Source organism: Salvelinus namaycush, chromosome 32 (genome assembly GCF_016432855.1).
Source record: "Salvelinus namaycush isolate Seneca chromosome 32, SaNama_1.0, whole genome shotgun sequence".
NCBI lineage: Eukaryota > Metazoa > Chordata > Actinopteri > Salmoniformes > Salmonidae > Salvelinus > Salvelinus namaycush.
Genome location: NC_052338.1, coordinates 6,270,001 through 6,295,357, shown reverse-complemented (window position 1 = coordinate 6,295,357; position 25,357 = coordinate 6,270,001). Strand labels below are relative to the sequence as shown.

The 25,357-nt window shown below is 45.7% G+C and overlaps 1 protein-coding gene across 1 annotated transcript in view; it reads right to left on the bottom strand.

Moving 5' to 3' along the window:
- Positions 1 to 2,649: 2,649 nt before the first annotated feature.
- LOC120026769 (ephrin type-A receptor 7-like) overlaps positions 2,650 to 25,357 on the bottom strand; it is a 139,291-nt gene continuing 116,583 nt past the window's right edge. Inside the window, exons 9-17 of the mRNA XM_038971487.1 lie at positions 19,991 to 20,046; positions 17,234 to 17,359; positions 16,572 to 16,757; positions 10,186 to 10,247; positions 9,707 to 9,910; positions 5,097 to 5,249; positions 3,400 to 3,568; positions 2,919 to 3,090; positions 2,650 to 2,764 (exon numbers count right to left, since the gene is read on the bottom strand). Coding sequence (XP_038827415.1) covers positions 2,650 to 2,764; positions 2,919 to 3,090; positions 3,400 to 3,568; positions 5,097 to 5,249; positions 9,707 to 9,910; positions 10,186 to 10,247; positions 16,572 to 16,757; positions 17,234 to 17,359; positions 19,991 to 20,046 — 1,243 coding nt within the window. The remainder of the gene's footprint in view (positions 2,765 to 2,918; positions 3,091 to 3,399; positions 3,569 to 5,096; positions 5,250 to 9,706; positions 9,911 to 10,185; positions 10,248 to 16,571; positions 16,758 to 17,233; positions 17,360 to 19,990; positions 20,047 to 25,357) is intronic.

Sequence of the window (25,357 nt, the reverse complement as noted above, 5' to 3'; positions counted from 1 at the left end):
TCTGGAAGTTTCTCCCATCTCCACAGAGGAACTCTAGAGCTCTGTCAGAGTGACCATCGGGTTCTTGGTCATCTCCCTGACCAAGGCCCTTCTCCCCCGATTGCTCAGTTTGGCCAGGCGGCCAGCTCTAGGAAGAATCTTGGTGGTTTAAAACATTTTCCATTTAAGAATGATGGAGAACGCTGTGTTCTTGGGGACGTTCAATATTGCAGAAATGTTTTGGTATCCTTCCCCAGATCTGTGCCTCGACACAATCCTGTCTCGGAGCTCTACGGATAATTCCTTCGACCTCATGGCTTGGTTTTTGCTCTGACATGCACTGTCAACTGTGGGACCTTATATAGACAGGTGTGTGCCTTTCCACATCATGTCCAATCAAAGGAATTTACCACAGGTGGACACCAATCAAGTTGTAGAACCATCAAGGATGATCAGTGGAAACAGGATGCACCTGAGCTCAATTTCAAGTCTGATAGCAAAGGATCTGTATACTTATGTAAATATGGTATCTTTTTCATTTTTTTTATAAATTTGCACACAAAAAAACTGTTTTTGCTTTGTTATTTTGGGGTGTTGTGTGTAGATTGATGAGGGGGAAAAAAGTATTTTATCAAATTTAAAATAAGGCTGTAACGTAAAAAAACGTGGAGGGATCTGAATACTTTCCGAATGCACTGTAGCGAGCTACAAGAGTATGAGATAAATCAAAAAATGCCTCAAAACATGTTACCTACGATTAAATGTTAACTGTTAAAAAAAATACATAATACTGACAAATGGGAGTGGCTTGTGACTGCACCGTGGGGGGTTGTGGGATTTGTAGGAACATTTAGAATATGTTATGCAACCATGATGTATAGCTAGGGCCCTGTGTTTTGGTTAACCACTTAACCTTGATTTGAAGCATTTTTTTCCAGAAATGAGAATTAGACCAAAAATGTAAGCAATTGTCTGAGAATGGTGCTTGGACCATCTGACATAAAAAGAAAGGGGGGACAGTTTGATGAAAAAGCTTTAAACAAAAAGGTTAAAATCCAGGTCATGTGACATGATTAACCAAAACACAGGGCCCTATGCATGACAGCTTGAATTGCTGGCCCCGGAAATAAAACATAAATGATCACTCTACGACATTCTGAAATACTGCAATACTGCATATATAATGCAACACATCGATACCATACATCCAGCGACACTGGACTCAAAATGTAGAAGTCCTATATCAACTACTGTAGATTTGGTGACTGTGTCTATGAGAAGAAAACAGTCAACATACTACAGTGGAAGTCCTCTTCATAATATCTTCTTCGGTACAGAACACCTTTATTCAGTAACAGAATCCCTCTAACTATAAAAAAAAGAAAACTTTATGATACACACTGTAATCAAAACAAACAGACTGGCTAGGAAGGGATATGCTTGACACCAAAGGACATGTGCTTTGCAGCATCCTTAAACACAAAATTACACAAATTATTTAGTCATTAAAAAAAAAAAAGAATCAAGTATGACCCTCGTAACCTCTTCCCGTCAGGTTGTGTGAGAGTCTGTAAACTGGAAACGCATATAAATATGAATAAATATTCGATACGTCAGCTTGAGACTTGACCTTTATTCTTAACAGTGCAATATACCCATGTAGTGAAAATGCTTTTTAGACAGGAGAAATATATTAGCGAGACGCTACATGATACCGCTGACATCCCGGCTAAGGGACATTAGCCGTTCCACACACTGAGAAAACACAGGGAGAGCAGAGCAGAGACGGTTAACGGAAAAACGTTAAAAAAAGAGAAATTGTGTAACAGACGAAATCGAAATGAACAATCAAACACACGGAAATCCTTTGTTTCGATTTACAGTTTTCTAGTTTTCATTTTTTTAATCAGTAGTTTCCTCCTGAAGGTTTTCCAGCCTCGTGATTGGTCGGGCTACGTACGACTTGACACAGCCTGGGCTCCGCCCACACTGTGGGAACCAGTCACTTGATCGCACTTCAGCGGCCGGAACAGTAATGTTTTAACCATTGAACTGAGACCAGTTTTACAATTTCAGCCCTGTTCGACAGACAGAACTTTTGCCATTAGTGCCTTATCCCACTGTTCTGAGACCAGTGGTAGAGGGGCAGCCCTGTAATGGACAATACTTCTCAACTAGGGTGGTTTTAACCTCAGTTCTGAGACAAGTGGTTCAGTAGAGTATCACTCTGCTTGAGGGGACAGTTCTTCTCCATCAAGGAAATGTTATTACCCCACATTTTGAGAGCAGTGGCAGACATTTTAGATGGACAGTACTTCTCTATCAGGGTAGTTTTAAGTCTCTTTAACGACTGATCCAGGGCCAGTTGTCAGAGTGGACATCTAGTCAATTTGGGTCAGCGTGCAGACAAAAGTCATACGACTTTCGACAAAGTACGTTGATCACATGACTGGGAGATACCTCGCTCCCAAGGACTTAGAGAGAGGGAGGAGGAGGAAGAGGAGGAAGAGTGAGTGGGTGCAGTGTGGCGATATCTCTGCCGATCTCTCTATCCACTTCATTGTTGTCCATCTGGATGAGAGACGAGTGTCTCCTCTGTGAAAATCCTTCTATCCATCCGTCCGTCCGTCCGTCCGTCCGTCTGCACGTGTGTGTATGTGTGTGTGTGTGTCAGACCTGCACCCCTCTGCCGTGCATCTGGATGACCTGGGCTCTAAGGGTCTGGATGGCAGACAGGATCTGTTTCTGGTGCTCCAGAGAGGTGATGCCTAGACTCAATACATCTCTGTGGAGAATGACCACAGCACAAAGACATCAGTTAGACTATATCAACTCGTGATTTTCAGATGCACCAGCAACATACTTGTTTGTGCATCAACGCTCTCTCGCCTGCCCGCCCGCACACACACACACACACACACACACTTAGAGCCACTCACTGGACTGTCATACGGGCCACAGACTCCAGGTAGCAGTATCCTGCCGCGGTGAAGTTGTCCTTGTAGCGCCCCATGTCCACCGCATCCAACCACTCCCCTACCGAGTTAAACGAGGGGAACGACGGAAGAGTCCGCTCTGCCAGGGAGATGGAGGAGCCCAGAGGGAGGGTTCCTAGCTGAGGGAGGGTTCTACGGATAGAAGAAGAGAGAGAGAGAGATCAGGGAGAGAGTGAGCGATAGATTTCAGGAAGGGATGCATGAGTCTATTGTTACCATAAGCGGTAGTATTTCTACTCTGATATCAAAACTGAGTGGGAAGTGGGAGACCTGCTTGGACGACATAAACAAACCATACCGATGCCAGCCCATGTTGGCTGGTAAAGTCCGTTACCTGTTAGCCTGTATATTGACCCTTGTTTAGCCCGTGTTAAGCATGGTTTGCAGGGGCCTACGTCCTACCTGCGTGCCAGAGTGGAGGAGCCGATGCCGTCGGGGCTGCGGATGCTCTTGCTGAGAGCTGAGTGGATCTGGCTGAAGGTGGGTCTCTCGGTCCTCTCCTTCTGCCAACAGTCCAACATCAGCTGGTGGAGGTGAGGTGGACAGTTCATAGGGGCGGGCAGGCGGAAGCCATCCTCTATCGCTTTGATCACCTAGGACGGGAGGAGACGGCGGGAGAGAAAGGAGTGTTAACTTACAGGGAGAAATGTTGATAGTGAACGATGACTCCATCTCAGTCTAAAGTGGCTCCAGGAGATCTCCGACAACAAAACGACACCCAGACAATCTCTTTATCCAAGGTTCTTCCAAACGAGCTAATCCATCAAACAGATGTATCCCCCATAAAGACTTCTAAATACAAAACTTCAAAAAAGATATTCTCCCCCTTTAAAGCACCGTTTTCTAACACTGTGCTCCCTAGAAAAAGTTATTTGAAAAAAACTTTGAAAATGTTCCACATTCACTAAAAACACTGTCCTCTTCAGTTCTGTCCTGACCTCCGATTTAACCAAACAGTGTTCATAAAGTGTTTCTTCATTGGCGGACATTTTCCATTTAATCAGAGCTGAAAAGCAAAGGGCACGTTAGGGCAGCGTGTGGGCTGGGTGAGATAATGGTGATATTATGTATTTGTTTAATGCATTAATATCTCAAGGGCTCAGCCAGCTTGGCCTTTGACATTTCTTTTGAAGAGTTTAGTACTGTGAACATAGAGGTAGACACAAAGTCTGGATATTGAATCAGTAAGCTAGTAATACACCGTCCCGGTTCATGTCCTTGCTGAGGGACCGGTTCATAGTAATTAATTTCAACATTTCCTGGTCGTCTATTTTGACGTTTTATTGTTCGGATTAGTGGAACGATTTAGACAGCGTATTAGCATGAACAAGCTGTTGGCTTATGTGTGAACTTTGTGAACTCTGATTAACCCTCTATCTACTCTAATACCTTTGAATGCCATTCATGACGCGGCCTTGGATCAAAGGCATTTTGGCTCAAAGGCACTTTCACTTTTCTCTTCAACAAAGTCTTACGGGACACTTTCTGCACTCTTCTGAAGTTTGGGGTTTTCTTCAAAAGCCCCCCCCCCCCCCCCCCCCCAAAAAGTGATCCCTCTGAAAAATTGAGAGGGAGGGGAGAAGGGAACCAAAACGCACGCCCTCGTCGACACAAACTGATGGCGGCAGGGTCCTAGCGATTGGACAAATCTTCTCACCCTCCTAAAATAGCTACATTTCACATTTCCTTAAAAGAGAGCGCCGCTTCCTGTCGGGATTTTAGGCTTCCTCCAAGAGCGGGGATCGTGGTGGCACTTTGAGACCGCCACCAAAAAGCGACATGGTGTCCTTAAGAGAAACAGGATTGGTCACGGAGAGGACTTATGCCGGGGACTTAGAGCTCAGAGAGACTTTTAGAGAAGCACCCGTGGCTTTCCCTCTAATAAGATCTGAGCTAGCCCAAGTCAAAAAGTTCACACCGTTTTAGAGGGGACAGAGAAGACGGGGGGGGGGGGGGGGGGGGGGGGGGAGAGAGCTAGCACAAGTGGATAAAGAGCAAAGGGAAAGAGAGAGAGCGCGAGCAACCGAGAGAGAGAAGAGTTACAGAGATGAGATGGATAAAGAGACCAGAGAGGAGAAGGTCGAGTATAGAGAGAGAGAGAGAGCCAGTCACTCTACTCACGTCCTGGTTGCCCATGTCCCAGTAGGGTCTCTCTCCGTAGGACATGACCTCCCACATGACGATGCCAAAGCTCCAGACGTCAGACGCTGAGCTGTAGCGGTGGTACTGGATGGCCTCTGGGGCTGTCCACAACACCACACTCTTCCCCGCATGCTGAGAGAGAGAGAGGAGAGAGAAGAGAGAAGAGAGAAGAGAGGAGAGAGAAGAGAGAAGAGAGAAGAGAGAAGAGAGAAGAGAGAAGAGAGGAGAAGAGAGAGAGAGAGAGAGAGAGAGAGAGATTTTCAATTCACATGTTCAACTCCACACTTGACACTGGACATCTTGTATGAGTACGTTTCATGTAGCCTATGCTAGAATCTACATTTGAACATCCTACTACACTATGATGATTATATATTTGCTATTTATTTATTTGATTATTGTGTCATGCATCATGATGCCCAGCCCACATGGGTTGATAAGACACTGTATTTGTTGTATAAAATGATCATATGCAAACACGTACAGTACCAGTCAAAAGTTTGGACACACTTACTTATTCAAGGGTTTTTCTTTATTTTTACTATTTTCTACACTGTAGAATAATAGTGAAGACATCAACACGATGAAATAACACATATGGAATCATGTAGTAACCAATAAAGTGTTAAACAAAACATATATTTTATATATTAGCTTCATTAAAGTAACCACTCTTTGCCTTGATGACAGCTTTGCAAACTCTTGGCATTCTCTCAACCAGCTTCATGAGGTAGTCACCTGGAATGCATTTCGATTAACAGGTGTGCCTTGCTAAAAGTTAATTTGTAGAATTTCTTTCCTTCTTAATGTGTTTGAGCCAATCAGTTGTGTTGTGACAAGGTAGGGGTGGTATACAGAAGATAGCCCTATTTGGTAAAAGACCAAGTCCATATTATGGCAAGAACAGCTCAAATGTAATAAGAATTTGTTCTTAACTGACTTACCTAGTTAAATAAAGGTTAAATTAAAATTAAAATAATAAAAATATGCAAAGAGAAACGACAGTCCATCATTACGTTAACACATGAAGGTCAGTCAATCCGGAAAATGTCAAGCACTTTAAACGTTTCTTCAAGTGCAGTCGCAAAAACCATCAAGCGCTATGATGAAACTGGCTCTCATGAGGACCGCCACAGGAATGGAAGACCCAGAGTTACCTCTGCTGAATTTATACTGTGCAGCAGAGTTAACTCCTTCAGAGTTCAAGTAACAAACACATCTCAACATCAACTGTTCAGAGGAGACTGCGTCAATCAGGCCTTCATGGTTCAATTGTAAAAAATAAAAATAAACTACTAAAGGACACCAATAAGAAGAGACTTGCTTGGACCTAGAAACACGAGCAATGAACAGTAGACCGGTGGAAATCTGTCCTTTGGTCTGATGAGTCCAAATTTGAGATTTTTTGTTCCAACCACCGTGTCTTTGTGAGACGCAGAGTAGATGAACGGATGATCTCCGCATGTGTGGTTCTCATCGTAAAGCATGGAGGAGGTGGTGTGATGGTGTGGGGGTGCTTTGCTGGTGACACTGTCTGTGTTTTATTTAGAATTCATGGCACACTTAACCAGCATGGCAACCACAGCATTCTGCAACGATACGCCATCACATCTGGTTTGGGTTTAGTGGAACTATCATTTGTTTTCAACAAGACAATGACCCAAAACACACCTCCAGGCTGTGTAAGAGCTATTTGACCAAGAAGGAGAGGGATGGAGTGCTGTATCAGATGACCTGGCCTCCACAGTCACCCGACCTCAACCCAATTGAGATGGTTTGGGATGAGTTGGACCACAGAGTGAAGGAGAAGCAGCCAAACGAGTGCTCAGCATATGTGGGAACTCCTTCAAGACTGTTGGAAAAGCATTCCTCATGAAGCTGGTTGAGAGAATGCCTTGAGTGTGCAAAGCTTTCATCAAGGCAAAGGGTGGATACTTTGAAGAATCTCAAATATAAAATATACTTTGATTTGTTGAACACTTTTTTGGTTACTACATGATTCCATACATGTTATTTCATAGTTTTGATATCTTCACTATTATTCTACAATGTAGAAAATAGTAAAACTAAAGAAAAACTCTTGAATGAGTAGGCGTGTCCAAACTTTGACTGGTACTGTACGTACATCATATCAAAGTTTATTTGTCACGTGCGCCGAATACCTTACAGTGAAATGCTTACTTACAAGCCCTTAACCAACAGTGCAGTTTTGAAGTGAAACATAGGTATTAGGTAAACAATAGATAAGTAAATAAAAATAAATAAAAACAGTAAAAATAACAGTAGCGAGGCTATGTACAGGTGGTGGTACCGGTACAGAGTCAACGTGCGGGTGCACCGGTTAGTCGTGCTATTTGAGGTAATACGTACACGTAGGATTAGTTAAAGTGACTATGCATAGATGATAAACAGAGTAGCAGCAGCGTAAAAAAGGGGTTGCGGGGGGAGCATACTCCGGGTAGCCATTTGATTAGCTGTTCAAGAGTCTTATGGCTTGGGGGTAAAAACTGTTGATTTGGTCCTTTGGTCCTAGATTTGGTGCTCCGGTACAGAGAGAACAGTCTATGACTGGGGTGGCTGGAGTCTTTTGAACGTTTTTAAGTCCTTCCTCTGACACCGCCTGGTATAGAGGCCCTGGATGGCAGGCAGCTTAGCCCCAGTGATGTACTGGGCCGTACACACTACCCTCTGTAGTGCCTTGCGGTCGGAGGCCGAGCAGTTGCCGTACCAGGTAGTGATGCAACCAGTCAGGATGCGCTCGATGTTGCAGCTGTAGAAGTAGGACCCATGCCAAATCTTTTTAGTTTCCTGAGGGGGAAAATAGGCTTTGTCGTGCCCTCTTCACAACTTTCTTGGTGTGTTTGGACCATTCTAGTTTGTTGGTGATGTGGACACCAAGGAACTTGAAGCTCTCAACCTGCTCCACTACAGCCCTGTCGATGAGAATGGGGGCGTGCTCGGTCCTCCTTTTCCTGCAGTCCACAATCATCTCCTTTGTCTTGATTACGTTGAGGTTGTTATTCTGGCACCACCCGGCCAGTTCTCTGACATCTCCCTATAAGCTGTCTCATCGGTGTCAGTGATCAGGCCTACCACTGTTGTGTCATCTGCAAACTTAATGATGGTGTTGGAGTCGTGCCTGGCCTTGCAGTTGTGGGTGAACAGGGAGTACAGGAGGGGACTGAGCACGCACCCCTGAGGGGCCCCTGTGTTGAGGATCAGCGTGGCAGATGTGTTGCTACCTACCCTCACCACCTGGGGGCGGCCCGTCAGGAAGTCCAGGCTCCTGTTGCAGAGGGAGGTGTTTAGTCCCAGGATCCTTAGCTTAGTGATGAGCTTTGAGGGCACTATGGTGTTGAACGCTGAGCTGTAGTCAATGAATAGCATTCTCACATAGGTGTTCCTTTTGTCCAGGTGGGAAAGGGCAGTGTGGAGTGCAATAGAGACATAGAGCATCATCTGTGGATCTGTTTGAGCGGTATGCAAATTGGAGTGGGTCTAGGGTTTCTGGGATAACGGTGTTGATGTGAGCCATGACCAGCCTTTCAAAGCACCTCATGGCTACAGACGTGAGTGCTACGGGTCGGTAGTCATTTAGGGACATGGGCAACCAGTACGAAAGTAGAGTAGTCATTCCTACTGAACTTAATACAAATGAAACACAAAAAAAACGAAAACAGTTCAGTTATACAACTTATCTTGTCGCGACTTCCACGCTTTGGAAATAAAATGTGCCACAAGGAAAACTTATTTTCTGAAAAGCCATTCAAGTTTTACTTCCTCGCTACTCCAGAATAGGTCTGGTTTCTGTTGTTGCATTGTTCGAAACGCAGTCGCTCTTAAATCATCATGTAAAGTACAGTCAAATGAAATGTATCCTATACACTGCCTCAACTAAATCTAAATCGAATCAACCACTGTCAACCAAAAGAGAGTGAACAAAATGAGTCAGACAAAGCGAGCGAGAAGGAGAAACCACAGGGAAACACTGATTCATTATAGAAAGTATTTTAAATCAAAGTCTGCACTGCACACACACTGCACATCAGATTCAGCACAAAGGGGAAATACAAAAAGAAGCACACCTCTCCCACCGGCTTCAATGGGCTTCTTTAAAGATGTCATTGTCATTTGAATGTATGATTTGTATAGCATTTTTTATAAGATGGGATTTTTATAATTATTAGGAGTAATATATTTAACAGGAGAAGATATCAGCCAGGTCTCTCACCAGTGTGGTCTATTTGAGTAAAGAGTAAACGATGTAAATAATATAGTACATATCCCAGTACATACAGTATGTATTACCTATCACAGTGAGTAGTGGTGAAGATGGCCTCTATAACTATGGGGGAAGACTAAAGAAGCGAGTAAACAATACGGTTTTCAACAATGTAAATAACCGTACGTATCAGGCAGTAGTCTCACCAGCGTGGTACAGATGGCCTCTATGGGAAAGAGTAAAGACTATAGGTAGTAATATAATATAAAAAATAATAATAATTGTAATATATAGTACTAGTTAAAAATATACATATATCTAGTAATATACTTTTTACTTGTAATAGAATATCAGTCAGTAGTCTCACCATTGCGCTGTAGATGGCCTCCATCTTGTCCTCTTGGAGGGGTCTGAAGCCGGACACCTTGCAGCCCAGGCTGGCGTTGACCAGTACCTTGTGGGCGGCCAGGCGGCGGTGGACGAAGCCCATCTCTGTCAGGTACTTCATCCCAGAGGCCACGCTCCCCAGCATGTCCATCAACTGGAGCACGGAGAGCTGGCCCTCGTGCTTCTGGAGAGGGGGAGGAGGGGAGGGAGGGAGAGGGAGTGGGTTAAGGACCATAGATATGCAATATAATACATTGCAGTTCCAACGGAGAACAAACTCGTTATGAAGGATTAAATAACACGGTGGTTAGTTGTGTGGCTTATAAGGATACACAATATGCCCCGGGATTTATTTTATACCAACCATCTTACGTAACGTTCGGAAACTAGACCAGGAGTCATGCTGAGGTAAACACTGTTACAAGAGCACACAAAGACACAGTATGCACACACTCTTACCCTGAGGAAGGAGTCCAGGGGCCCGTTGGACATGCTCTCCAACACAATCATCATGGTGTTACCTACACACACACACACACACACACACACACACACACACACACACACACACACACACACACACACACACACACACACACACACACACACACATTATTATTATAGTCCAGCTGGCTTGGGGGCAGCAGTGGTTATGCACTGCCATTCTTCACCTACTAAGCTGGAGAGGAGCAGGATGGCCTGTGTGCTGCTCTCTCAGTCACACGAAGTTGAATGAACCCCCCCCCCCCCCCCCCCCCCACACACACACACACACTTCTCACACTCGCTGAGCGCAGGTGGCCAGAGTGTATCAAAATAGTGAATGGAGGGAAGACAGAAACCTGAGAGGGGGAAAAAGAGAGGCCAGTAGGAGTAGGCACTGGGGTAGGGATGGGGGAACGGGAGAGGGGACAGAACACACAAAAAGTAGAAGAGGGGACAGAAGGAGCGCTGGGATAAGGAGGGAGAGAGAGAGAGCAGCCAGCTGAGGAGAAAAGGATGCCGCTCCATTAGAAAGACAGAAAGCAGTGACTCCCTTAGTGACCAGGTAGTGTGTGTGTGTGTGTCAGACAAGAGTTGGAGCAGAGTAACATGGAAACCGAGCACGCACGCACGCACGCACGCGCGCACGCACGCACGCACGCACGCACACGCACACGCACACGCACACGCACACGCACACACGCACGCACGCACGCACACACACACACACACACACACACACACACACACACACACACACACACACACACACACACACACACACACACACACACACACACACACCTCTTGCTGGCTGTGATCTAAGTGCCTTGTAAATGGATACTATCAGCCTCCCTCAGGCACCCTCTATCCCAAACAGACAGACTGGAGGAGAGGAGAGGCAGACAGGACTAAAATTATTACATTACCCCATCACTCTGTTCTACCACATCATACGTCCACATTATCATGCAACACTAACATACAGCACTACCGCTTCACTACATCACTATCATTACTCTGGCTCACTACTCTATCACGCTTCACTACATCACTATCATTACTCTGGCTCACTACTCTATCACGCTTCACTACATCACTATCATTACTCTGGCTCACTACTCTATCACGCTTCACTACATCACTATCATTACTCTGGCTCACTACTCTATCACACTTCACTACATCACTATCATTACTCTGGCTCACTACTCTATCACGCTTCACTACATCACTATCATTACTCTGGCTCACTACTCTATCACACTTCACTACATCACTATCATTACTCTGGCTCACTACTCTATCACGCTTCACTACATCACTATCATTACTCTGGCTCACTACTCTATCACACTTCACTACATCACTATCATTACTCTGGCTCACTACTCTATCACGCTTCACTACATCACTATCATTACTCTGGCTCACTACCCATCACGCTTCACTACATCACTATCATTACTCTGGCTCACTACCCATCACGCTTCACTACATCACTATCATTACTCTGGCTCACTACCCATCACGCTTCACTACATCACTATCATTACTCTGGCTCACTACTCTATCACACTTCACTACATCACTATCATTACTCTGGCTCACTACCCATCACACTTCACTACATCACTATCATTACTCTGGCTCACTACTCTATCACGCTTCACTACATCACTATCATTACTCTGGCTCACTACTCTATCACGCTTCACTACATCACTATCATTACTCTGGCTCACTACTCTATCACGCTTCACTACATCACTATCATTACTCTGGCTCACTACCCATCACGCTTCACTACATCACTATCATTACTCTGGCTCACTACTCTATCACGCTTCACTACATCACTATCATTACTCTGGCTCACTACTCTATCACGCCTCACTACATCACTATCATTACTCTGGCTCACTACTCTATCACACTTCACTACATCACTATCATTACTCTGGCTCACTACCCATCACGCTTCACTACATCACTATCATTACTCTGGCTCACTACTCTATCACACTTCACTACATCACTATCATTACTCTGGCTCACTACTCTATCACGCTTCACTACATCACTATCATTACTCTGGCTCACTACTCTATCACACTTCACTACATCACTATCATTACTCTGGCTCACTACTCTATCACGCTTCACTACATCACTATCATTACTCTGGCTCACTACTCTATCACGCTTCACTACATCACTATCATTACTCTGGCTCACTACTCTATCACGCTTCACTACATCACTACTCTGGCTCACTACTCTATCACGCTTCACTACATCACTATCATTACTCTGGCTCACTACTCTATCACGCCTCACTACATCACTATCATTACTCTGGCTCACTACTCTATCACACTTCACTACATCACTATCATTACTCTGGCTCACTACTCTATCACGCTTCACTACATCACTATCATTACTCTGGCTCACTACTCTATCACGCCTCACTACATCACTATCATTACTCTGGCTCACTACTCTATCACGCTTCACTACATCACTATCATTACTCTGGCTCACTACTCTATCACACTTCACTACATCACTATCATTACTCTGGCTCACTACTCTATCACGCTTCACTACATCACTATCATTACTCTGGCTCACTACTCTATCACGCTTCACTACATCACTATCATTACTCTGGCTCACTACTCTATCACGCTTCACTACATCACTATCATTACTCTGGCTCACTACTCTATCACGCTTCACTACATCACTACTCTGGCTCACTACTCTATCACGCTTCACTACATCACTATCATTACTCTGGCTCACTACTCTATCACACGTCACTACATCACTATCATTACTCTGGCTCACTACTCTATCACGCTTCACTACATCACTATCATTACTCTGGCTCACTACTCTATCACACTTCACTACATCACTATCATTACTCTGGCTCACTACTCTATCACGCTTCACTACATCACTATCATTACTCTGGCTCACTACCCATCACGCTTCACTACATCACTATCATTACTCTGGCTCACTACTCTATCACGCTTCACTACATCACTATCATTACTCTGGCTCACTACTCTATCACGCTTCACTACATCACTATCATTACTCTGGCTCACTACTCTATCACACTTCACTACATCACTATCATTACTCTGGCTCACTACTCTATCACGCTTCACTACATCACTATCATTACTCTGGCTCACTACTCTATCACGCTTCACTACATCACTATCATTACTCTGGCTCACTACTCTATCACACTTCACTACATCACTATCATTACTCTGGCTCACTACTCTATCACACTTCACTACATCACTATCATTACTCTGGCTCACTACTCTATCACGCTTCACTACATCACTATCATTACTCTGGCTCACTACTCTATCAAGCTTCACTACATCACTATCATTACTCTGGCTCACTACTCTATCACACTTCACTACATCACTATCATTACTCTGGCTCACTACTCTATCACGCTTCACTACATCACTATCATTACTCTGGCTCACTACTCTATCACGCTTCACTACATCACTATCATTACTCTGGCTCACTACTCTATCAAGCTTCACTACATCACTATCATTACTCTGGCTCACTACCCATCACGCTTCACTACATCACTATCATTACTCTGGCTCACTACTCTATCACACTTCACTACATCACTATCATTACTCTGGCTCACTACTCTATCACGCTTCACTACATCACTATCATTACTCTGGCTCACTACTCTATCACGCTTCACTACATCACTATCATTACTCTGGCGCACTACTCTATCACACTTCACTACATCACTATCATTACTCTGGCTCACTACTCTATCACACTTCACTACATCACTATCATTACTCTGGCTCACTACTCTATCACGCTTCACTACATCACTATCATTACTCTGGCTCACTACTCTATCACGCTTCACTACATCACTATCATTACTCTGGCTCACTACTCTATCACACTTCACTACATCACTATCATTACTCTGGCTCACTACTCTATCACACGTCACTACATCACTACATCACTACATCACTATCATTACTCTGGCTCACTACCCATCACACTTCACTACATCACTATCATTACTCTGGCTCACTACTCTATCACGCTTCACTACATCACTATCATTACTCTGGCTCACTACTCTATCACGCTTCACTACATCACTATCATTACTCTGGCTCACTACTCTATCACGCTTCACTACATCACTATCATTACTCTGGCGCACTACTCTATCACGCTTCACTACATCACTATCATTACTCTGGCTCACTACTCTATCACGCTTCACTACATCACTATCATTACTCTGGCTCACTACTCTATCACACGTCACTACATCACTACATCACTACATCACTATCATTACTCTGGCTCACTACCCATCACACTTCACTACATCACTATCATTACTCTGGCTCACTACTCTATCACGCTTCACTACATCACTATCATTACTCTGGCTCACTACTCTATCACGCTTCACTACATCACTATCATTACTCTGGCTCACTACTCTATCACACGTCACTACATCACTACATCACTACATCACTATCATTACTCTGGCTCACTACTCTATCAAACTTCACTACATCACTATCATTACTCTGGCTCACTACTCTATCACACTTCACTACATCACTATCATTACTCTGGCTCACTACTCTATCACGCTTCACTACATCACTATCATTACTCTGGCTCACTACTCTATCACGCTTCACTACATCACTATCATTACTCTGGCTCACTACCCATCACGCTTCACTACATCACTATCATTACTCTGGCTCACTACTCTATCACGCTTCACTACATCACTATCATTACTCTGGCTCACTACTCTATCACGCTTCACTACATCACTATCATTACTCTGGCTCACTACCCATCACGCTTCACTACATCACTATCATTACTCTGGCTCACTACTCTATCACGCTTCACTACATCACTATCATTACTCTGGCTCACTACTCTATCACGCTTCACTACATCACTATCATTACTCTGGCTCACTACTCTATCACGCTTCACTACATCACTATCATTACTCTGGCTCACTACTCTATCACACGTCACTACATCACTATCATTACTCTGGCTCACTACTCTATCACGCTTCACTACATCACTATCATTACTCTGGCTCACTACTCTATCACGCTTCACTACATCACTATCATTACTCTGGCTCACTACTCTATCACGCTTCACTACATCACTATCATTACTCTGGCTCACTACCCATCACGCTTCACTACATCACTATCATTACTCTGGCTCACTACTCTATCACGCTTCACTACATCACTATCATTACTCTGGCTCACTACTCTATCACACTTCACTACATCACTATCATTACTCTGGCTCACTACTCTATCACGCTTCACTACATCACTATCATTACTCTGGCTCACTACTCTATCACGCTTCACTACATCACTATATCACTATCATTACTCTGGCTCACTACTCTATCACACTTCACTGCAAGACTAGCTACCTCTTCTTTTCTACCAGACCAACTATCCTGCTGATCCCCCCCCCCCTCCCCTTAACATACTACCACACACTACCCGGGATCCTACACCACCTCCCCCTGGTGCCCCCTGCTGGACGTTTAGCTAGCAGCACGTCTCTGTCTCGCTAATGACCCTCGTTGTAGCGCTGGAGCCCTCTGATGGAGGGAGAGGTGGTGGGGGCTGACAGGTGGGCTGTGGGGGTGGAAGGGGGTTGAATGGCGGGCTAGTGGGGCGTAAGCAATGCAATGCAGGTGATTTGCAATCCGAGGGCGGTGTGTGTGTTGTGTGTGTGTGCTTGTGTGTGACAGTTTGAATGAGTGTGTATGCACACCTGTGTGTGAGCATGCACACGTGTGAGGCGGCGGGGAAGATTAGAGTGGGTTTCAGAGTCCTGCTGTGTCTCTAGCACCAATTACCGTACCCAACGCATCTGCTGCAGTCGTACGGTGCACAGTGTGTGTTCAGGCAGGCACCAGTCCCATCCAATCCAATCCCATTCCTTCCAACTCTGGTTCTACCTCATCTGCCCCTCTGAAACATTACCCCTCTGAAACTCTCCTCACCTACCTTTCTTCATTAACCTTTACTTCCTCCTATACTTTCCCCCCTCTCCCTTCTCTGTTGGACTTCAACTGCTGTCCGTCTGTCAACGAGTAATCGTTTGGGGTTTGTGCGGTCTGTTCAGTAAATGTTTCCCCCCCCAGACAGTTGCCCCCTATAAAGCATAGTAAATAGGAGCTAGGTGTAAATGCATAGGGGCTAAGGGTTCATTTGAGATTTCGGTAACTAGCTCACCGCTGGTGATGACCCCCTCCAGACGGACGATGTTGGAGTGGTCAAACTGTCCCAGTATCCCGGCCTCGCTGAGGAAGGAGCGCCTCTGTTTCTCTGAGCAGCCGGCCCTCAGCGTCTTGATAGCCACCGGAAGCTCGCGCTTACTGGGCAGCTTGAGACAGCCACGGCACACCTCCCCAAAGTCACCTGCAGGTGGAGACACAGAGAGGGGGTTAGATAGCGGACTGCAGTGCTGGTTTATCAGAGAGAGGTGGGGGTGAGTAAGAGATGAGGAGAGAGAGAGAGAGAGAGAGAGAGAGAGAGAGATAGAGAGAGAGAGATAAATAGAGAGAGAGAGATATATATAGAGAGAGAGATAAATAGAGAGAGAGAGATATATAGAGAGAGAGATAAATAGAGAGAGAGAGATATATATAGAGAGAGAGATAGAGAGAGAGAGATAGATAGAGATAGATAGATAGAGGGAGAGATATAGAGACATAGAGAGAAATAGAGAGAAATAGAGAGAGAGAGAGAGAGAGAAAGAAAGAAAGAAATAAGGAGATAAAAACAGGACAAACAGGGGGGGGAGACTGAGGAGTGAAAATTGGCAAAGATAAAAGACAGAAGTACAAAGAAAGAGAATATGAGAGTATACGGAAGCCAAAGCACTGTCTCAGTACCTGTGTGTACAATTCTCTCTATCTTGATGCTGGAGTTGTCGAGCTCTTTGGCAAAGGTGAGGACAGCCTGCACCAGATCCTCACACGTCTCTGGGTCTATGTAGGTCCTCCGGGTCGGGATCTTAACTGTGGGACACGGACAGTCACGCAAGATTACGACCTGCAACAATCTACCACAACACCACAGAAACGACACGCTAGTCCTATTTGTGAATCACAAAACCGTATTTAAGGCACGCAAACGACATCACGACATAAGCGGTAATCCGGTGTGGTCTTTCGTTTGACAACCACTGTATGGATGGTGTTTTAAAATCTGAATCCATCGTTTGTCCCGTCACCACCTTCTCACCTATTGTGCTACTTGGGAATCAACCACATCACTGCATGTCTTATTTGTGCAGCTCACGTTTCCTGGAGACAGTAGCTCAGTTCAAGGGGTTTATCTCTTATGACTTCAGAACTGTTGAGAAAAACAATAATAATATTCACTAGGAACTAGGGCAGGAAATTATTGGCAGGAAAGAGAAAATCCTGAGGTAAAAGCCTTTGAGTGTCACTTTGTTTTCAGTTTCTATCCTCACAAGGCAACCTAAAAACTCTACCCGCAACAAAGGAAGTGATATTCAGTTCCTATCCCACAAGTATCTGTGAACCCACTAAATGTCTGTCTTGTAAACTCTGGCTTTCTAACCTGTAATCCATTATGAAAGGTGTAAAGTTAAAATGATTTGATCTGAACATGCTCCCTTGTAGGGCAAAGCACCTTGTGCAAACAGCTCAGTAACTTTAAGTCAGTAGTGATAAATGATGTTCTCTACCCTAAGTCCATTACTAGTCACTAAACCCTATTCAACCCTGACTAGCCCCTCAGCCTTTAACTACTATGTGACCCATGATCAATGACCAATAAATGTACACTCTAGCCAATACACTGTTACCACTAGCCAATGGACTTTTCAATACCTAACCTTTGACCTCTTACGCAGCCAACCCCGCAGTACAAGACAAGTTCTGGGATGAAGTTACCCTTAGAAACAGATCTAGGATCAGGATAAACCTCAAATTGGACTTCTACTCACTACTTAATTATTCTGAGGATTCAAAACCAGTGGTACTTAGGCCCTACTTCTACCTAAGAAGCCGGGCCTTCCCAGAAGCCTTTGGACCAGACTGGTTCTGAAATGTGATTACAACTCTAAATCGACCAGGTCTCGACTCACTGTCTCATAACAGCTTATTGATCACACACACACACACACACACACACACACACACACACACACACACACACACACACACACACACACACACACACACACACACACACACACACACACAGTCTGATTGCAGAGAAAATGAAAGCTTCTACATTCCAGCTGGCCAGTGTTAAGTGGCAGGATCGAATATCCTCTTTTCCAGAGCAATGGGTTGTGTAACCACACAACAGCCCAGTGGAGGAGTTGTTACATTTATTTAAAGCAGGCCAACACCAGTTTTGATTCATTTTTCTCTCTCTCTCTCTCTCCCTGCTTGGGCTTTTTGTGTAGCTGATTCGTTTCAGGGTTAACCGTGTCTTTGCCACAAGCGATTGGGGTGGGAATTAACGCATATTAACATTGCATGATTGCACGGGACACACACACGCATTAAGGCATGCACACACACGAAGGCATGCACACACACACACACGGACGTAATTAGACCCACCGATGGGGGAGGAAACAGCTCCATGTCATAACTGATGGGTTAGATGGGCAGCAACATACAGTACAGCATGCTAGAACAGTGTTGTCCAGGACTACAGTACTGTTGGGGATACTCGAGGTCCAGGGTAGGGAAACACTGTGCTGGAGGGGCTCCCGAGAGACTGCAAACGTATTGTTGTCAAGGGGGAGGTGGGGGAGTGAGTATGTGTGTCAGCGTGTGTGTGTTTACGCTTTTAGTGTGTGTAGTTGTCTGTCTGCATTTGTTCACGTCTGAGAGAAAGTGTGTGTGAGCTCGTCAGCTGATGGCGTGTCATTTTCCGGGCATATTTAATTCCCAACGCACGCACGCATGCAAGCAAGCAAGCACGCACACACACACACACACATAGACACACAGACACACAGGAAAAATGTCAAACCGCCCACAATCTGTCAAACAAAGCCTTTCAAAAAGGTTGATGTAAAAACAGAGACACGGGCAACTCCAAAAGTTTGCGACAAACATTCAAATCCTTCCTTCTCGGGGGACGGCAAATCATCTGACCGGCCCCCACTCTCTGTCTTCTTACTCCTCCTTCGTTGTCTTTGTTCCATCTTTCAATTCCCTTCTCCCCATCTCATCCTCCTCCCTCCCTCCATCCCTATTTATTTCCATCTCTCTCCATCACATATCCGCCTCACACACCATCTAATGGGCTGGAGCAGTGTGTCCAGTGTAGCCTAAACACACACGCGGAATGAAGCATTAATAGCCACGCACAAGTTAATACTTCACACGTAATCTCTCTCTGTCACATGCATGCAGGCAACACACACTGACAGATTCCTCCTCCATCCATAGAGTGCAGACTCAACACCCACCCACCCACCCACCCACCCACCCACCCACCCACCCACCCACCCACACACACACACACACACACACACACACACACACACACACACACACACACACACACACACACACACACACACACACACACACACACACACACACACACACACACACACAGACAGAGAGGGAGAGTGTGTCGCCACAGTTACTCACATTGAAAGTAGAGCTCCTCGTCTCCCTCTTGACTGGCCTTGCTGTATCCACATTGTCTGCAGGGAGGGAACAAACAAAGCCACACAGACGTAAAACATCACTAACGATACAAAAATCAATTGATACAAGTCTTCAATCCCTCTTGGAAATGAGAATAGGTTTCTGGACATCAGTGAATTGGAACTTGGATCAATGGTAGAGCCCCCCCTGTTGTTCAGTGGAACTGGCTGGACAAAACTCACTTCTGAAACTGGGCATCTACTGTGGAAATCAAACCTGCTTTGTTTGAGTGGACACACATGGGCAAACACTCATAGTTTGCACATTTCCGCAGGTACACACTCCTGCATAAATACACCCCCCCCCCCCCCCAAACCCCCAAACACACGCTCATCCTGTTCTAATGAGCTCTACACACTTCCTGTCACATTGCTCATCCTGTGCCTATCCTCATCCTGTGTCCTAAAGTACACACACACACACACACACACACACACACACACACACACACACACACACACACACACACACACACACACACACACACACACACACACACACACACACACACACACACACACACACACACACACACACACACACACACACACACACACACACACACACCTCACTCCCCTTCTTGGCTTCCATGGCAACCCCCACAGGAACCTTTCCCCAATAGAATCTTTCCCCCACGGGAACCACACCTGTTGGCATTCTCACAAACAATCACAACATTGTTTCAATAATATATAGAACTTTTCTCGCAGCTCTGGTATATAAAGCTTTTTTGAGGCCTTGCTCACAATTCAGCAGCACAATGACCAAACGATATACTGTATGTGAGGCTCTTGTTCATATCTTTGATCATGACACTGGTGAGGAGGAGAGAGGCCAGGAAACTGACAGTGAAGTAGTCTGTGATAAATAGCACAACTTGCCTAGAGAGTTTTCAGCTATACTTTTCGTGGCTGTTTATTTACCACCACAGACAGATGTTGGCACTAAGACCGCACTCAGTCAGCTGTATAAGGAAATAGGCAAACAGGAAACCACTCACCCAGAGGCGGCGCTCCTAGTTGCCGGAGACTTTAATGCAGGGAAACTTAAATCAGTTTTACCAAATTTCCATCAACATGTTAAATGTGCAACCAGAGGGAAAAAAATTCTAGATCACCTGTACACCACACACAGAGACGCGTACAAAGCTCTCCCTCGCCCTCCATTTGGTAAATCCGACCACAACTCTATCCTCCTTTTTCCAGCTTATAAGCAAAAATTAAAGCAGGAAGCACCAGTGACTTGGTCTATAAATTTTTTTTCAGATGAAGCAGACGCTAAACTACAGGACTGTTTTGCTATCACAGACTGGAACATGTTCCGGGATTCTTCCGATGGCATTGAGGAGTACACCACATCAGTCACTGGCTTTATCAATAAGTGCATCGAGGACGTCGTCCCCACAGTGACTGTACGTACATACCCCAACCAGAAGCCATGGATTACAGGCAACATTTGCACTGAGCTAAAGGGTAGAGCTGCCGCTTTCAAGGTGCGGGACTAACCCGGAAGCTTACAATAAATCCTGCTATGCCCTGCGACGAACCATCAAACAGGCAAAGCGTCAATACAGGGCTAAGATTGAATCATACTACACCGGCTCCGACGCTCGTCTTATGTGGCAGGGCTTGCAAACTATTACAGACTACAAAGGGAAGAAAAGCTGCGAGCTGCCCAGTGACATGAACCTACCAGACGAGCTAAATCACTTCTATGCTCGCTTCGAGGCAAACAACACTGAGGCATGCATGAGAGCATCAGCTGTTCCCCGGACGACTGTGTGATCACGCTCTCCGTAGCTGACGTGAGTAAGACCTTCAAACAGGTCAACATACACAAGGCTGCGGGGTCAGACGGATTACCAGGACGTGTGCTCCGGGCATGTGCTGACCAACTGGCAGGTGTCTTCACTGACATTTTCAACATGTCCCTGATTGAGTCTGTAATACCAACATGTTTCAAGCAGACCACCATAGTCCCTGTGCCAAAGAACACAAAGGCAACCTGCCTAAATGACTACAGACCCGTAGCACTCACGTCTGTAGTCATGAAGTGCTTTGAAAGGTTGGTAATGGCTCACATCAACATCATTATCCCAGAAACCCTAGACCCACTCCAATTTGCATACCGCCCAAACAGATTCACAAATGATGCAATCTCTATTGCACTCCACACTGCCCTTTCCCACCTGGACAAAAGGAACACTTATGTGAGAATGCTATTCATTGACTACAGCTCAGCGTTCAACACCATAGTGCCATCAAAGCTCATCACTAAGCTAAGGATCCTGGCACTGAACACCTCCCTCTGCAACAGGATCCTGGACTTCCTGACAGGCCGCCCCCAGGTGGTAAGGGTAGGTAGCAACACATCTGCAATGCTGATCCTCAACACTGGAGCTCCCCAGGGGTGCATGCTCAGTCCCCTCCTGTACTCCCTGTTCACCCATGACTGCATGGCCAGGCACGACTCCAACACCATCATTAAGTTTGCAGACGACACAATAGTGGTGGGCCTGATCACCGACAACGACGAGACAGCCTATAGGGGGGAGGTCAGAGACCTGGCCGGGTGGTGCCAGAATAACAACCTATCCCTCAATGTAACCAAGACTAAGGAGATGATTGTGGACTACAGGAAAAGGAGGACCGAGCAGGCCCCCATTCTCATCGACGGGGCTGTAGTGGAGCAGGTTGAGAGCTTCAAGTTCCTTGGTGTCCACATCAACAACAAACTAGAATGGTCCAAACACACCAAGACAGTCGTGAAGAGGGCATGACAAAGCCTATTCCCCCCCAGGAAACTAAAAAGATTTGGCATGGGTCCTGAGATCCTCAAAAGGTTCTACAGCTGCAACATCGAGAGCATTCTGACTGGTTGTATCACTGCCTAGTACGGCAATTGCTTGGCCTCTAACCGCAAGGCACTACAAAGGGTAGTGCGTACGGCCCAGTACATCACTGGGGCTAAGCTGCCTGTCATCCAGGACCTCTACACCAGGCGGTGTCAGAGGAAGGCCCTAAAAATTGTCAAAGACCTCAGCCACCCCAGTCATAGGCTGTTCTCTCTACAGAGAGGGCCGACCAACCAGTGGGCCGACCAACCAGTGCCCCCGCACATTGGCTAACCGGGCTATCTGCATTGTGTCCTGCCACCCACCACCCGCCAACCCCTCTTTTACGCTACTGCTACTCTCTGTTCATCATATATGCATAGTCACTTTAACCATATCTACATGTACATACTACCTCAATCAGCCTGACTAACCGGTGTCTGTATGTAGCCTCACTACTTTTATAGCCTCACTACTGTATATAGCCTGTCTTTTTACTGTTGTTTTATTTCTTTACCTACCTATTGTTCACCTAATACCTTTTTTGCACTATTGGTTAGAGCCTGTAAGTAAGCATTTCACTGTAAGTCTACACCGGTTGTATTCAGCGCACGTGACAAATAAACTTTGATTTGTTTCATCTGAGTATTTGTTATAGTCAAAATAATCCATACATTATGCTTTTTTAACTCAAAAACGAGTTGTATGAGCTCAGGTCAATGTGGCCTACAGGCCATAAATAGAAGTTCAAAACTTGTAATGTTCACAAGAACTTAAGTTGACAAAAAGATCTAACACAACATGAGGTGATAATATATGGATTTATAAATCGGCTATAACGGGGCGGTCATTTTGGACCGGGAACACAGAATGAATTAACACGAAAGGAACACAACAGGAGTGTTAAGACCACCAGAGTGAGACATTAAGAACAGAATGGGGACAGCCAGAGCCAGGCATTCTGTTTGGCCACCATGCACGCAGGCACAATACGGGATTAAGATGAGGACAGAGGCCTTGATTGAAGTTACAGTTCGAGTCGAAGGGAAGCATTCAGAGATTGAGTGGTCCGTCACTCACAACCAGTTTGACACAAAAGAAAGACACCGGGCCTGGCAGAGCTAAAGGCTAAATATGTGCATACCTATATAATAAACACAGGAGGCTGGTGAAGGGAGGACATCTCATAATAATGCCTTGAATGGAGTAAATGGAATGGGGTCCAACACATCGAAACCATGTGTTTAATACCATTCCATTTATTCCGTTCCAGCCATCACTACGAGCCCGTCCTCCCCATTTAAGGTGCCACCAGCCGCCTGTGATGTACAATATACAAGAGTGTGTGAGTGCACGTCGTTGTGTTTGTGTGATCGCAGCTGTGCATTAGGGTGTACAATATGTCTGTAGTGTGTGAATGCACGTCCGTGTAAGTGTGTCTGGCTGTCTGTCGTGTGTGTGTGCTTGTTAATGCGTGCGTCTGTCCACGTGTGTGTGAGCGTCCTTGTTCGAGTGTGTTAATGCGCACGTCAAGCCGTATCACCAGTGCATGCACACGGTGTGATGGGAAAGACAGGTTTGGTGGTGGTGGGGGGGTGTGGTGGGGGGGGGGGGGGGGGACCTGACACATACAGACTCTTAACTAGCAGGGCCAGAGAGAGAGGAGCGGGGAAAATAAGGCAAGCCTATAGGGCCAATCTGTCAGGACCAACCAGCAGACGCATGCAGAGAGAGATAGGGCAAGAGAGCAAAAGGCATACAACGGCCTGGTTCCATTTGAGCCCTTACACCTGCAGCTTTCACAGACAGGTGTAAGCTCCACCTGGCCCTCCGACATTTCAAGTGGAGCCTCCACTGTAGTGTATACATTTCCACCTGGGAACTCCAAATGGGAAGGGGTCCGAATGGAACCAGGCCCAAGGTCCTTTTTATATGATTATTTAACCTCGATGCTGACATGGAGTCAATGCCGAGACCACGGTCTCTTTCCCAGATGAGCCCTGTTCAGCACCACAATAGACATCAACACAGAATACACATTCAAGTACACACTCCGGGAGAGGATTGGGCAGCTTCATTGTATCTCTCTCTGTCTAGACTGGGGCGGAGGGGCGGGGTGGACTGGGTCAGGCAGGAAAAGAACGAGGGTGAAAGAGAGGAAGAATGGTCCAAACAAAAGGATGACAGGAAGTAGGGAGGAGCGGGGGAGGAGTGCAGACATGCCTGTACCTGGGGGTTGACAGCTGACAGTAGGGAGAAAGAGGAGGAAGAGGAGGAGGAGGAAGAGTGGAGAAGGAGGTGGAGAGCAGCACCACGCTAGTAGGAGCTATGTTGGAGGAGCTGGACGAGAGACTGCTGGGTAGAAGAGAAGAAGGGGAGGGGGCAGGGCTAAGTCACATCCTCTCTCCTCATTGGCTACAGGGCAGGTGTAAATGACGTAATAGGACAGGCTGGATGTAAACCAGAAGGTACGC